Source organism: Emys orbicularis, chromosome 4 (genome assembly GCF_028017835.1).
Source record: "Emys orbicularis isolate rEmyOrb1 chromosome 4, rEmyOrb1.hap1, whole genome shotgun sequence".
Lineage (NCBI taxonomy): Eukaryota > Metazoa > Chordata > Testudines > Emydidae > Emys > Emys orbicularis.
The window spans coordinates 35,043,392-35,059,738 of record NC_088686.1 but is presented as its reverse complement, the minus strand read 5'-3'; the positions used below and the strand labels follow the sequence as shown (position 1 = coordinate 35,059,738).

The following is a 16,347-nucleotide window of genomic DNA, read 5'->3' as shown; positions in this document are numbered from 1 at the left end:
TACATGCAGCATATTAAATGTTCTACTAAAAGCACTAAATGGATTATGGGATGCTGTACTGCCATGATGGAAACCCAGCCTCAGATGTAACATTGGGACTTTCTTTTCAGTCTGAGGGATACCTTCCATCTTTGGGGTAAGGGTTCTGACTGTCCCAATATTAGAGGAAACTCTCATCTGCCTTGAAGTTAAGAAGTGGAGTTTACCACTGGAGCAGGGGATTGTTTTCTATAGAGATGAAATGGATAAAGGATGTTAGTGACATTCCCATAACTCTCACTGGTACAGCTAACCCAGTTATTACCACAGGGATTCAGTGTTCTTTGGCAGACACTTTTGGGTGAGGGCATCTCATGATTGTGGGTTGCTCCAGAAAGAGAGTGAAATGCAGGGAATTGGAGGTTTCTAGGAAATTGCCTAATGCTATTTTTTAATATCTATTTTTCTGACTAGCGTGACATCCATGTATTCTATGGAATCCTCAGCAATGAGAAAAATCCAGGCTGAGTAAGTATATTTTTTCCTCTCTCTTTTACTGGGTGAAACAGTAAAATGGCAACAAATTTAAAGTTCCTTTTAAGTTTTTACAAATATAAATTTAAGTTTCATTAAAAGACATCTAGAGGCAGAAAGGCATCAATTAAAAATTGGAAGTAAAATCTTACTGAGGAAAATAGAAAGGAGCATAAGAACGGCCATACTGGGTCAGACCAAAGGTCCATCTAGCCCAGTATCCTGTCTACCGACAGTGACCAATGCCAGGTGCCCCAGAGGGAGTGAACCTAACAGGTAATGATCAAGTGATCTCTCTCCTGCCATCCATCTCCATCCTCTGACAAACAGAGGCTAGGGACACCATTCCTTACCCATCCTGGCTAATAGCCATTAATGGACTTAACCTCCATCAATTTATCCAGTTCTCTTTTAAATGCTGTTATAGTCCTAGCCTTCACAACCTCCTCAGGCAAGGAGTTCCACAAGTTGACCGTGCGCTGAAGAAGAACTTCCTTTTATTTGTTTTAAACCTGCTGCCCATTAATTTAATTTGGTGGCCCCTAGTTCTTGTATTATGGGAATAAGTAAATAACTTTTCCTTATCTACTTTCTCCACATCACTCATGATTTTATATACCTCTATCATATCCCCCCTTAGTCTCCTCTTTTCCAAGCTGAAAAGTCCTAGCCTCTTTAATCTTTCCTCATATGGGACCCGTTCCAAACCCCTAATCATTTTAGTTGCCCTTTTCTGAACCTTTTCTAGTGCCAGTATATCTTTTTTGAGATGAGGAGACCACATCTGTACACAGTATTCGAGATGTGGGCGTACCATCGATTTATATAAGGGCAATAATATATTCTCAGTCTTATTCTCTATCCCCTTTTTAATGATCCCTAACATCCTGTTTGCTTTTTTGACCGCCTCTGCACACTGCGCGGACATCTTCAGAGAACTATCCACGATGACTCCAAGATCTTTTTCCTGACTTGTTGTAGCTAAATTAGCCCCCATCATATTGTATGTATAGTTGGGGTTATTTTTTCCAATGTGCATTACTTTACATTTATCCACATTAAATTTCATTTGCCATTTTGTTGCCCAATCACTTAGTTTTGTGAGATCTTTTTGAAGTTCATCACAGTCTACTTTGGTCTTAACTATCTTGAGCAGTTTAGTATCATCTGCAAACTTTGCCACCTCACTGTTTACCCCTTTCTCCAGATCATTTATAAATAAGTTGAATAGGATTGGTCCGAGGACTGACCCTTGGGGAACATCACTAGTTACCCCTCTCCATTCTGAGAATTCACAATTAATTCCTACCCTTTGTTCCCGGTCTTTTAACCAGTTCTCAATCCATGAAAGGACCTTCCCTTTTATCCCTTGACAACTTAATTTATGTAAGAGCCTTTGGTGAGGGACCTTGTCAAAGGCTTTCTGGAAATCTAAGTACATTATGTCCACTGGATCCCCCTTGTCCACATGTTTGTTGACCCCTTCAAAGAACTCTAATAGATTAGTAAGACACGATTTCCCTTTACAGAAACCATGTTGACTATTGCTCAACAGTTTGTTTTTCTATGTGTCTGACAATTTTATTCTTAACTATTGTTTCGACTAATTTGCCCGGTACCGACGTTAGACTTACCGGTCTGTAATTGCCGGGATCACCTCTAGAGCCTTTTTTAAATATTGGCGTTACATTAGCTAACTTCCAGTCACTGGGTACAGAAGCCGATTTAAAGGACAGGTTACAAACCTTAGTTAATAGTTCCGCAACTTCACATTTGAGTTCTTTCAGAACTCTTGGGTGAATGCCATCTGGTCCCGGTGACTTGTTAATGTTAAGTTTATCAATTAATTCCAAAACCTCCTCTAGTGACACTTCAGTCTGTGACAGTTCCTCAGATTTGTCACCTACAAAAGCCGGCTCAGGTTTGGGAATCTCCCTAACATCCTCAGCCGTGAAGACTGAAGCAAAGAATCTATTTAGTTTCTCCGCAATGACTTTATCGTCTTTAAGCGCTCCTTTTGTATCTCGATCATCAAGGGGCCCCACTGGTTGTTTAGCAGGCTTCCTGCTTCTGATATATTTAAAAAACATTTTGTTATTACCTTTGGAGTTTTGGGCTAGCCGTTCTTCAAACTCCTCTTTGGCTTTTCTTATTACATTCTTGCACTTAATCTGGCAGCGTTTATGCTCCTTTCTATTTGCCTCACTAGGATTTGACTTCCACTTTTTAAAGGAAGTCTTTTTATCTCTCACTGCTTCTTTTACATGGTTGTTAAGCCATGGTGGCTCTTTTTTAGTTCTTTTACTGTGTTTCTTAATTTGGGGTATACATTGAAGTTGGGCAAGATGTGGGCATACCATCGATTTATATAAGGGCAATAATATATTATCTGTCTTATTCTCTATCCCCTTTTTAATGATTCCTAACATCCTGTTTGCTTTTTTGACTGCCTCTGCACACTGTGTGGACATCTTCAGAGAACTATCCACGATGACTCCAAGATCTTTTTCCTGACTTGTTGTAGCTAAATTAGCCCCCATCATATTGTATGTATAGTTGGGGTTATTTTTTCCAATGTGCATTACTTTACATTTATCTACATTAAATTTCATTTACCGTTTTGTTGCCCAATCACTAGTTTTGTGAGATCTTTTTTGAGAGCATAAACTCTAGCAAGTCAAATATGGAAGTATAATTAGGCAGGCCAAAAAAGAATTTGATGAGCAAATAGCAAAAGACACAAAAACTAACAGCAAAAAAATGTTTAAGTACATCAGGAGCAGGTAGCCTGCCAAACAATCAGTGGGACCACTAGATGATCAAGATGCTGAAGGATCACTCAGGGAAGATAAGACCATTGCAGAGAAGCTGAATGAATTCTTGGCATCTGTCTTCACTGCAGAGGATGTGAGGGAGATTTCCACATCCAGTCCATTCTTTTAGGTGACAGATCTGAGGAACCATTCTAGACTAAGGTGTCAGTAGAGGGTGTTTTGGAACATATTGATAAATTAAACAGTAATAAGTCATCAGGGCTAGATGGTATTAACCCAGAGTTCTGAAGGAACTCCAATAAGAAATCGCTGAACTACTGACAGTGGTATATAGCCTATTGTTTGAATCAGTCACTGAACCAGATGACTGGAGGTTAGCTAATCTAACGCTGATTTTTTTAAAAGGCTCCAAAGACAATCCTAACAAGTACAGGCCAGTAAGCCTAACTTCGGTACCAAGCAAATTAGTTGAAACTATAGTAAAGAACGGAATTATGAGACACATAGATGAACATGATATGTTGGGGAAGAGTCAAAAGGAAATCATGCCGCAACAGTCTATTAGAATTCTTTGAGCAAGTATGTGTACAAGGGTGATCCAGTTGATACAGCGTACTTAGACATTCAGAAAGCCTTTGACACATCAAAGGCTCTTAAACAAAGTAAGCAGTCATGGGATAAGATGGAAGGTCCTTTCATGGATCAGTAACTGGTTAAAAGATAGGAAACAAAGGCCAGGAATAAATTATCAGATTTCACAATGGAGGGAGATAAATAGCGGGGCCTCCAGGGATTTGTACAACATGTTCATAAATGATGTGGAAAGGCGGTAATCAGTTAAGTGGCAAAATTTGCAAATGATACAGAATTACTCACGGTAGTGAAGACCAAAGCTGACTGTGAAGAGCTACAAAGGGATCTCACAAAACTGGGGGACTGGGTGACAAAATGGCAAATGAAATCAATGTTGATAAGTGCAAGTAATACACATTGGAAAACATAATTCTAACTATAGATACAAATTGATGGGGTCTAAATCAGCTGTTTCCAGTCAGAAAAGAGACCTTGCAGTAATTGTGGATAGTTCTCTGAATTCATCTGCTCAGTGTGCAGCTGCAGTCAAAAAAAGTTAACAGAATGTTAGGAACCATTAGGAAAGGGACAGAGACAAGACAGAAAAATATCAGAATACCACTATATAAATCCATGGTAAACCCACACCTTGAACACTGCATGTAGTTCTGGTCGTCCCATCTCAAAAATATATTTTAGAATTGGAAAAGGTAAAAAGAAGGGCAACAAAAATGATTAGGGCCATGGAACAGCTTCCATATGAGGAGAGAATAACAAGACTGGGACTGTTCATCTTAGAAAAGAGACGATTAGGGGGGATATGATAGAGGGCTATAAAGTCATGAGTGGTGTAGAGAAAATGAATAAGGAAATGTTATTTACCCTCCTCACATAAAACAAGAAGCAGGAGTCGCCCAATGAAATTAATAGGCAGCAGGTTTAAAACTAACATAAGAAAGTATTTCTTCACACAATGCAGTCAACCTGTGGAACTCGTTGCCAGGGGATGTTGTGAAGGCCTAAAGCATAACTGGGTTCAAAAAAGAATTAGGTAAATTCATGGAGGATAGGTCCTTCAATAGCTATGAGCCAAGATGGTATGGGATACTAACCCATGCTCCAGGTGTCCCTAAACTGCTGACTGCCAGAAGCTGGAACTGGACAACAGGGGATGGATCGCTCGATAATTGCCATATTCTGTTTCATTCTCTCTGAAGCATCTGGCACTGGTCACTGTTAGAGGATAGTATGCTGGGCTAGATGGATCATTGGTCTGACCCAGTATTGACATTCTTATGTTCTTATGTTAAAACAATAAATGAGGCATTGTAATAAACTATCACATCAGAGTCTGATCTGGATCTGACATGGCTACAAATAAAGAAATCCATTTGACAGCATGTGAAATATCCCCCACGGATCTAAAAATCAGGAAAACTAGCTACAACTTTTTGGGGGAAAGTGACTAGATTCTGCTATTCTTGTTTATTCTTGTTCTTGTTTATTACTAGGAATATTTCTATGAAGACGGGACCTTTGTTACTGCAGAGCTCCTGCTACTAGTTCCCCCCTTGATACCATGGTCTTTTCTTTGTATTGACAACAGACATATACAACAAACATTTCCAGAGCAACCGAAGTGTAATGTTGCAATCAGGCATCAGGTGGAGAACAAGTAGCAGGAACAGAGAAATTTCTGAGAACAAAGATCCCCTTTACATGCAACAGGGATGAAGAGGAAAGCACACTGAAGAAATAGGATATTCAGAGAGGCATTAATATTATTTTGCACTTCCATAGACCCTTCCATCTGAATAACACAAAGTGTTTTGCTGACATTAGTGAACTGAGCATTACAATCCCCTGGTGAGCTAGATAGTTATCCCCATTTCATAGATGTGGCAACTGGGTTCAGGAGGGGTAAAGCCAGGAATAGAACCCAGATCTCCTTCCCAGTCTTGTACTTGTATGGATGGGCAGCCCGGTCCAAATAAAGTCAGAACTCCTGCCCCCAGCCCTCACTCCTTTTTAGAACCCAACCTTTTTTGAAGTTCTAAAACACATGGATAAGTTGGTTGATTGTTGTTATTTCCAGTTTATATCCAGGAACAGAACTGATCATGGAGAGCATTCTCCTAGTATTTCTGGCCAGAAACCTGGTGAGACCCTGGAGTCAGAGATTGAAATTATATTCCCAGCTCTTACACTGACTTACAAGTCACGTAATTTCTCTATATCAGGGGTAGGCAACCTATGGCACGTGTGCCAAAGGCGGCACGCGAGCTGATTTTCAGTGGCACTCACACTGCCCGGGTCCTGGCCACCAGTCCGAGGGGCTCTGCATTTTAATTTAATTTTAAATGAAGCTTCTTAAACATTTTAAAAGCCTTATTTACTTTATATACAACAATAGTTTAGTTATATATTATAGACTTATAGAAAGAGACCTTCTAAAAACGTTAAAATGTATTAGTGGCACGCAAAACCTTAAATTAGAGTGAATAAATGAAGACTCAGCACACCACTTCTGAAAGGTTGCCGACCCCTGCTCTATATCTTAGTTTCTCCATCTATAAAAGGAATGATAATGCTTCCCTGTCTTGAAGAGGACTTGACTGAAAAGCTTTTTGGAATCCTTGGAAGATGCTATAGAAGGGGAACATATTACTGCGTTGTTATTGTTGTTATTATTAGGTTGTCTCAACAGAACTCCAAACTTTTGGTGGCTCTCCCAGCCATAGTGATTGGCATCACCACTGGTTCTAAGGAATGTTAGCCAAAGAGCTCCACAACACCTCAACACTCTTCAAGGCATTTGTGATGTTGAACTCCCATAATCCAAGCAACTCATTTTAGCTATATCATTTGTTTACTTGAAAGGACATTTTACAACACATTACATCAATATATTTTTATGCTGATGCCTGATTAATTCTCTTACATATTTCTTAATGACAGCTGCTTGCACGTGCCACTGAAGAATACTTTTAATGCTTAGCTGTTTGAACAGTCTAGTGTTCCCCTGTTCTTCCTGGAGTAGTTATAGGCTAAAACCCTTGTGTAAAAAATTCCTTAGCATTGTTACTAGTAAAACCTTTGGCTGTTAGCATTGAAAATATGTTAATCTGATGAACTTTCTACTCAGGGCGTTGTTTTTCTTTCTGTAGCTCTCTGACTCTACAATGAAAATTGGCTATTATCATTATTATTATTACCTGTATTACCATAGTGACTAGGAGCCCTGGTCCTGGAGCAGGACCTGTTGTGCTAGGTGCTAGTGAGTTTCATTCTCTGATTCTCCTGCACTAGCTGAATGCTGCAACATTTGGGTTGCAAACACTGCAGAGGAATGTTTCTGTCTTGCTAAAGGGTTGTTTCCATTGAAATTTAAAAAGAAAGGATCAGAATGAATGAAGTTGGCTCCGAGAGGTATCCATTACCTCTCCCTGCACCAGCAATGCCTGAAGTAAGGGAGGTTTTCAGTGGAAACACTGCCCTCCCACCAGGGAGTAGCAATTGAAGTTCCCTGGAAACCCCTGTGAAAGCAGTTGAATCAGAGCATTGCGCTGCATCATGTCTCTGCCCCCTACCTGGCTAGCACTACCCATTTCTTGAGCAGTGTTAGCCTTCCAGATCTCACAGCACAAAGCAGGTTGTGATCTGTCACCCCTCCTGCAGGACTGCCCACCTCAGGAGCTCTGGACTAGTTTATACAAGAGCAGGAAGTTAACATAAAGCTTGACAGTTTTGCTCTGACATGCCAAGGCAACATTTCTGCAGATATCATCGTACTTTATACAGAGCTTATTTTTATTCAACCTAAACATGGGACCTAAGTAACTTGTCTTCTGTAAGACAAGAAGCTAAGTTGGTCCCAAGAGCTATAAGTGTTTCCATTTTCTCCATGGTATTTGCTAAGTAATTTCCCTTAGCAGGTAAAGCTTCTTGCTCTGTTGTGTGACAGATGTCTCTACTTTTAAACATTCAGACTGGATTTTCTGTTCTCTGTGCAGAGAAGAAGAGCTTCGGTATTTGAGTTTCATTGAAGATGTAACAGATGAAATTCTGAAGCTTGGATTATTTTCCAACAGGTTAGATATCTTTGTTTTAAGGTTTGTAGGGACTGTGCTCAGAACAGATTGGATTCTGTAAGCAGTGTGGAGTGCAGTATCTCTGACCCTGGTGACATTTTTATAATAAGATTTTGGCATTTAACCTCCTATTAAATACACTTCTAAAAACATAATTTCCCTTTGCTCTCATTCTCTCTCCTTTCCTTTTACTTCTGTTGTAGATCTTGGCACATCTTCATAGACTGCTCTCTTTCTTCCTCTCCTCCTCCATCTCTTGTCACTCTTCCCCTATCAGAGATACATAGATTTTAAGGCCATTGTAACACAAAGCAAGGAACCTCACCCAGTAATTTCTGCATCAAGCCCATAATTTCTGTTTCAACTATAACATATTTACTAGAAAGATCTCCAATCTTATAGACTTCAAATGAAGTCTATTGAGAGTCCACCATGTCCCTTGGAAAGTTGTTCCAATGGTTATTCTCCCATACCATTAAATTCTCTCTGTGCACTGAATTCTCTTCCTTCTGTCTCTCTTTTTCTCATCCCCAACAACCGGCCTGTCCTCTTTCTCTTTCCCTGTTTCCTGTCTCTCCTTTCTTTCCCTCACTCTCACTAATTCTTTTTTCTTTCTATTCTCAATCTGTTTCCTCATCCCCCCCACTCTTTCCTTCGTGCACATTCTCCACCCTTCTAGTCCACTTCCTCCTTCCCCCCACTTCAAATCAAGTGGAGCAGAGGGGCACAGCCCATATCAATCCTGGCACTGACAGAGGTGCCCTAGCAGCATCTCCTTCCTGACTCTCTCCTCACAGTTTCTTCTCCCCAGTCTCTGAAGAAGGGACCAGAGGTTCTTTCTCTCTGCCTTCCCCACAGGCCATGATAGAGGGCCTTTAGGGCCTGAGGGATCTTCTCTCCCTTGCCACAGTGAGCTGCTGAAGCTGTGTTTTGTCTCTTCCCCCTCCCCTGGGACAGGGGGTCTGCTGGGAGTATAGGGCCTGGGACAGGGGGTCTGCTGGGAGTATAGGATTATGCTTGTACCTCTGCACATCAGCAGCCACTATGGGGAGGGGTTATGGGATTGTGAATACTTCAGTCTGTGGCATCCGCTCACTCTATCTGAGCTGAGACTGGCTAAGACAGAGCAAGGGGTACATCAGTTAGTGTTCTCATTCAGCCCTATGACAAGGCCTGGCCCACTGAGTAAATGTCTGTTAAAATGTACAGGTCTGTCGCATCTTACGCGCATTTAACATGCGCGAATTCAGCTTTACGCGGTCGGCAAAAACACAAAAAAAGAGAAAAATAACAATTTAAATACTGTTCCTGTAGTGCGGGCGATTCCGTCCGCCATTACACTCAATGTAATTTTGACTTTACGTGGTTTTCGCTTTACGCGCTGACCGCAGAATGTAACCCCAGCGTAAGATATGAGAGACCTGTAGACACAATGTTGGCCTCTTTGTGACAAAGTATAATGAGGGGAATCTGATTATTTCCCCTTAGTAAATGCATGAAGACTCTGGAGCTTGGATCCTTTACTCATCTAGGCTTGTTTAGGACATTTTATCTTTCTCTTCTCAAAATAATGATCTGCCTGAGCCTTACTTATTTATTTATTTTTAGGGTTTTGGAGAGATTGTTTGAGCGTCACATAGAGCAAAATAAACACCGTTTGGATGAGGTATGTTCTTTTTCCGAACAGAGTCTGTAATGTTCTCAGTCCATGTAAGTGACTTCAGAGAGGTCTTTCCAAAGTGCACTTTTAAAAATGCTGCAAATGTAGCCATAACCCTCAGTACAGATCCACCTTTTAAATGAGAGATTGTGTGGTGGTACTTTGTCAGCAGTGGAAGTGGGAAATGTGACCTTTCTAGATCACCCACATCATGCATACTTTCATGCACTGGGTAACAGTTATTTCAGAAACTTGATCATTGTTTTCTGCAAAGTAATTATAAGAATAATTAAGTTACTTGATTTTATGCATCCTGTATTTCCTCAAAAATGTAACTAAATGGAACATGCTAATTTGAAAATAAATTCTTAATACATTCAGCTATTTGGACTATGAAATCTGTTACAGATCCTGTCTTAAGACTGCAGGCAGGTGTGGAGTGGGCCATAAGTGATTAAGAACCTTATTTCTTCCCTTAAATTCTAGAACAAAATGCGCCACCTACTGGATGTCCTCAAAGTCGACCTGGGCTGCAGCACAGAGAAATCTGAGAGAGTCAATGGCAGCATGGAAGTGATTGACCCATTTGATCTGGAAAGATTTGAGACCTTGGACCAGCTCCAATTTACCAGCAAAAATTGGAAACAAAATAAGACTACAAAAAGTGAGGAGTTCCTAAAAGCCATGGATTTATTATCAAAGGAGACAGACAAACTAAAACACCCCGTACACAGTGAAACTTCAAAGCAGATGCATGACAAGGATATCTTTTCAAAAGATAGAACTGAAGTGGTGAGTGTTGGAACAGATCCTTACTCTTCAGTGCAATCTGAAGAAGCCCCAGATATTTCACACACATTTGAGCCAACACTGAACTCAACCACGTGTGACAGTGACTTTGAATCAAATAAGGAACTTGATGATCTTGAGGAAAACTTTGCAGAGGCCCTTCAAATTTCCTCTATGTAAAGTAGTAGACAAGAACTAGCTGCAGAACAGGACAGTAGACTGTTGCAGAGAGCTGACGTTTGTTAAATAAATGCTAGTGAATCATTCATTTTACCTTTAATTTTTCTCTTTGGACACTGCTATAGCCTCTCCAGCAGGAGTACAAGTATTATTAATCAGGCTTTAACTGATTCATGTACTAACATACACCTGTAGTGTGTCAAATGTCACTGGTTAAAAAGGACTTTATATATTTCAGCTAAGTGTCTAATTTGGAAATAACTGTTGAAAGTGCTAAAATTAGAGGTATATATTTTTAGGATTATTAGAGATGTAATAATAAGTTATATTATTTATTCTTTGTTTTTATAATAAATGAGTGCAATAACTGAAGCATTTAAAGCACAGTTGTAATACAATAAGCTTTTGCCACCAAGAGCTAAGATCACAGCTTAAGCTGTTACTGAACATTTCAGTATCACTTTGCAGGAAGAATTCAGGATTGATCAGCATCAAAAAACAAGACACAGAGTCTAGTGTCTGCAGGAAATGTGCAGAGTGAACATGGAGTCTCTTGCATCCACATTGGAGGGGATTTCTGCATCTCTTGGCACTCCTAGTCCATTGTTGAAGGCTGTCCTAAATTCCCAAGAGGAGATGAACCCCTCTTCAAATCCAGTTACACAGTCTGAAACATGAGCATTTCTCTGTGCCAGTGACTGGCTGCTAGGGGGTGATTACTCCTCCTTTCACTCCCTTCTTTCCTGTATTCATCGCCAGATCTTTTCTACCCTGTCTTTACCTGCTGTAGAAAGCAGTGGGACTTCTCCCATAATAGCAACCCTCAGTCTTCACTTAACCTCCTGCCGTCTTGCTTGGCTAAGAAAGGATATCTTTCGGTAACTGCTGCAGTTGGCTGGCTTTGTTGGTACACTGTTTTAATCTGGATGTTCATGTTAATATTTTAGGAGGGTGGAGATTTTGCAACAGTTGTCAAACTGCACAACACTAAAATGTACAGCTCAGTTTCCTGCACCTAGGAAAGCCTTGATTTAAAGTGCTGCATATATTTTTGTTTTAATAAATTGACGAAAGTTGGGCTTTAATTCAAGATCAGGAGCGTTTGGCTAAAACATCAGGCATCATGTAGAAAATGTAGAAAGGGCAGGTTTTTATTTAAATATGTATTTATACTAGTACACATGAAATGTATTGCACTGACAAACTGAGAGACTGAAGTTCTTTGTTTATCTATAGTACAGCTACAGCCTGAACAGTGGCTGAGCAAGCTTCATCCTGTAGCTGCACCAATGTGTCTCCACCAGTACCACCTGTTAAAGAAGGGTTAATTCCATAGGGAAGCACTGTGGGTTGCTTGACATTGTCCTGGTATCTTACACTATCTTACACTTCAGCATTTTTAAGTGTATAATTAGTTGGTTCAACATTTACCTAAATAGATTGGGCCTGAGAATACATATGGGTAAGTCACATCTTGCTACTTTTCCCCTTAAATTACTGACATTCATCTTCCTGATCCAGTTCATCCTGAAGTATCTGTGAGAAATAAGTAATTGTCTTTGCTGTAGTGGAACAGCACAACTGAAGAGGCTAAACAAAGGCTCTGATTAATTATAAGAAACTTTAGGAACTGGAAACGGCCACCTGTTCCAGTGTACCTGCTCTTTTCTTGGTTTTATCTCTTAATCTCCTTCTTCCAAAAACAAGGTTAGGTGGCGAGAGCTCATTTACACAACTCTACCTGTTTCCTTCCCTCCATTTTCTGATTAACTGTCTTTCCCAAACAATTTTGCAAAATAAGGAACTAGCTACAACTGCTAACTTCAGCTCCAACGGGTGCAGTTACTTGTGTGGTTGCAATTTTCAGAAATTAATGTAGCAAAGGCCACTTCATTGATAAGATTTATCAATAGTGCAAGCTTGTTTTTTGGTCTGTCTATGTTCTTCTGTATTGCCTTAGTACCACAGTATCTGTTTTCTCTTGCACAATATTCAAGTTTTGCCAGAAGTAGTGCTAAACCAAAATATTATGGTGGGAATGAGACAGTCACAACCTCTACCATTAAGATTGTAAATGCTGTGTCCTGACTTACACGCTGTACATTTCTAGTCAATAAGGGTCTGTGTCAGAGAAGAACGTGACCCTAATCGTGTTCATCTTTATTTCAAATTACACTTACAACTACTGCACCAGTGGCTGTTACTTAATTATAACTGGAGACTTTGCTTACAGTCAAATATTATCACCTTGTCAACACTTTCCCTAATGATAAAAAATGTTTCTACTTATTAGTCCTGCATAAGACAGTAACTTATTTGGGTTCATGATAACCAGCATTAATAAATGACCCTGGTTCTCTACTGTTCTTGCACCATTTACACCTGTCCAGAATGGGGGTAAAATGCTACCTAGCCAAAAAGATAGCAGTTTACACCCACTTTGCCTAGATGCAAATGACCATACAGGGCAAGTGGAGAAACAGACCCTATATCTAGTAATTTATAGAGGTGCTGTTTCTTCTTGATACTAGCACTGTAAAGGGGCCTGAAAGTAAGAGTAACTTATTCCTTTTGCACTGCTTGAAGCACTGTAGAGGCATCCTGATGTGAGGGAAAACTAGGCCCAATAACTCCAAATGTAGTTTACAATAAATATCTAACCCACACAATGGTAGTATGGCCCAGAGGACGGAATTCAGATCTGGGCCTCGAGAGATTTTGTATTTCCAAATTTGCTGCTAGTTGGTTCTGTGGCTTTGGACAAGTCACAACCTTTCTGTGTCTCTGTTTCATAGAAATGTAGGGCTGGAAGGGACCTTGAGAAGTCACCAAGTCCAGCCCCTTGCATTGAAGCAGGACCAGGTACCCCTAGACCAGTGGTTCCCAAACTGTGGGGTGCCCCCCTCAGTTCAGGGGCGCACACAGTGGGGCCCAGGCCAGCCCCCATGGGGGTGGGGAAGGAGCGCCACCCAGCCTCACTCCACCCCCAGCCCAGCTCCATCCCAAACCACATCTCCACTCCGCCCCCTGCTCTGCCCCCAGCCCAGCTCCGGCCCCCATTTCCTCTCTGCCCCGAGGCCAGCTCCACCTCTAGCCCCAGCTCCTCCCCCATCCCCAGTTCTGTCCCCAGCTCCACCTGCAGCCCCAGCTCCTCTGCTGAGCCAACTGTGCTGTAATGGAGGGAGAGGCACAGACAGATTCCATTACTGTAAGGGGAGGCATGACAGGAAACGTTTGGGCACCACTGTCCTAAACCATCCTTGACCGGTATTTGTCCCGCCTCTTCTTAAAAACCTCCAGTGACAGGAATTCCACAATCTCCCTTCAAATCCTATTCCAGAGCTTAATTGCCCTTATAGTTAGAAGTTTTTTCTTAATATCTAACCTAAATCTCCCTTGCTGCAGACGATGGGTTCTGTGCTGAGAACTATTATTTAATGCTGTCTTTATAAACGCCAGAGTTTTTATCATTTGATTATAGTCTGACTCAGCGTGGAGGGTGTTTTAGACATTCAAGAAGGGACTGACACCATCCCCGGCAGCTCACAATCTAAGGAAGGGCACACAGGTAGATACTGATTAGGGGGAAAGGAACAGCAGGTAGGGATTAAAAACAAATACACAAACAGTCAAATCTTCCAGTTTTCTTCTGTAGAACCCTCATCCCCAAAATTGAAATCTGCTCTATCCAGCAACGATCAGTTTCCTTAACAGTGATAGTAATTACACATGAACAGGCAAATAGTAAAACAAACCACTGCAGCAGTTGTTGCAACAGGTCACATCACTACTAGCCAAGAGGTCCAATTTCAAACACCCACGCATAGGTCTTGGGCCAGCGGAAGCCAAACATGTCACTGGGTGATGTATCTCCGGAGTGGGTGGGAAAAGAGAAGAATACCAGTCATTGCTTACATAATGGCTACTAATGAATCTGCCAAGCAGCTCTGAGCTCATCTAAAACTGGACCTGCTCAATGAAAAACTGGGAAGGCCTCAGTGTCAGCCAGCCCATGATCAGGAGTTAGGATGGTTCACAGAGAGGAAGGAAACTAGAGCTAAAAATATTTTGGTTTACTGTAAACAAGGGTTTTTTTATATGTAGAAAACTACCTTAGCTGCTGGACTCTGTCTTCAGTAGTGAAAACAAAGGGCCTGCTCGTGCAACCCTTACTCTCTCAAGTAGTCTCACTGTAATATACAACTAGGGACAGGAGCTGTGTCTGATGAGCCCATCAGCAATTTGCAGAAGCCAGTTATACTTACCACCATCATTTATGCAGGCACTTGAGCATCTAAATCCCTATGTAGATCTAGCCCTGAGTCTTTTGCAAACCTGCCTAACTCACTTCAGGCACCTAAATCCAAAATGTAGATCTTCAAAACCCCTGCTTTGCTGCTGCCTAACCATGTAGGTACCTAAATTCCCTCCATGCCTAAGTTTCCACTGATAAAATCCCCTAAGAACCTAAACATTTGCTGTTGGGCATGTGCCCTGCCACCAAAGTTCAGGGGCCTGGGTGCCTAGCCCATCCCTAAACCCTTGCAGGATCTTCAAATTAGGTATTCCCCACCTATCTCACTGGCGGGGCCCAATCCAATAGGCATGCTTAGGGGCCACCTAACAGATCAGGCCCAATACAAGACACTTTATAACTGTTAGCCTGGTGTTCTTATCCAGGATGTGGAGATACTGAGTCAAATCCTCCCTGTGCCTGATGTGGAGCACGGCTCAGAACCCACAGCTCTGAGATAGCAACAGAGCCACACTCTAGGCTCTCTCCCACTGAAGCCATTCTACTTTGCATAAATAAATAGCCAGTGGAAGGAGGACTTGAACAGGGGTCTCCTACATACCAGAAGCAGGCCCTAACCACCAGGCTATAGTCATACCCACCCTTACTTAGCTCTGCCTCCCCACATGACTATTTAAATCAGTGATACGAAGTAAAACAGCTTCAACAGGAGATAGCCTGGTGGTGAGGGCACCCTCCTCAGAGGCAGGTTGAAATCCCTGGTCCACATCAGGCAGAGGGAGGAATTGGAGCTGGGGCTCCCACATCCTGGGTGAGCAGGCTAACCACTGGGCTAAACGTTATAAGGCAGAGGTTCTGCCTGTTTTTGGAAGAAAGGGTTGACCTGGCACTGTAACACCAGGAGAGAGTTCACAGCTGTGAATCCTGCATGGGGCTTGGCCCGTAAGTCCCTTTGAGGGGCAGGACTTGGGACTCACCCCTTTCCTCAGCATTTCCTACTGGCTACTCACTGCTGAGTGAGCTGGCCTTTCTGGATCCCATTCCTAGGCATCTAACGCTCCTGAGTGCGTAACTTGGGCCTGTGGATTCCATTAGGTGGCAGGATGCCTGAACACAGCATTGCAACATTTACCATCTAAGTCCTCTTTGTGGAGCTAGCCCTCGGGCTGTATAGCCCAAGCCATTCTCTTGCCCACTCCCAGACCAGAGTGGGATGAGAATGCTAGAGGAGCAGAACACCCAGTCCCTATGGAATAGGCATGACTCGCATTTCCAAGCAGCAATCTCGCTTACTGTTTACAAAATCGTGCTCATAGCCTCCAGTGGAGTGAGTCTTATCCAGTCCTCAGCTGGAAGGATGGTGGGGGTGACATGAGCCCTTGAGAATGGTAAGTAAGGGCTAGAATAACTGAGTAGTGAGGTATCTGAGACAAACAAAACAAACCCCAGCTAGGCAACCCACTGAGCTATGCGAACTCATACTCTCAGAGGGCAGCATGAGACTGATCCATT

The 16,347-nt window shown here is 41.9% G+C and overlaps 1 protein-coding gene across 1 annotated transcript in view; it reads left to right on the top strand.

The window, feature by feature from the left end:
* Positions 1 to 10,580, top strand: part of SPATA7 (spermatogenesis associated 7) — a 73,627-nt gene extending 63,047 nt beyond the window's left edge. Inside the window, exons 11-14 of the mRNA XM_065402654.1 lie at positions 454 to 507; positions 7,874 to 7,951; positions 9,560 to 9,617; positions 10,098 to 10,580. Coding sequence (XP_065258726.1) covers positions 454 to 507; positions 7,874 to 7,951; positions 9,560 to 9,617; positions 10,098 to 10,580 — 673 coding nt within the window. The remainder of the gene's footprint in view (positions 1 to 453; positions 508 to 7,873; positions 7,952 to 9,559; positions 9,618 to 10,097) is intronic.
* Positions 10,581 to 16,347: the final 5,767 nt, after the last annotated feature.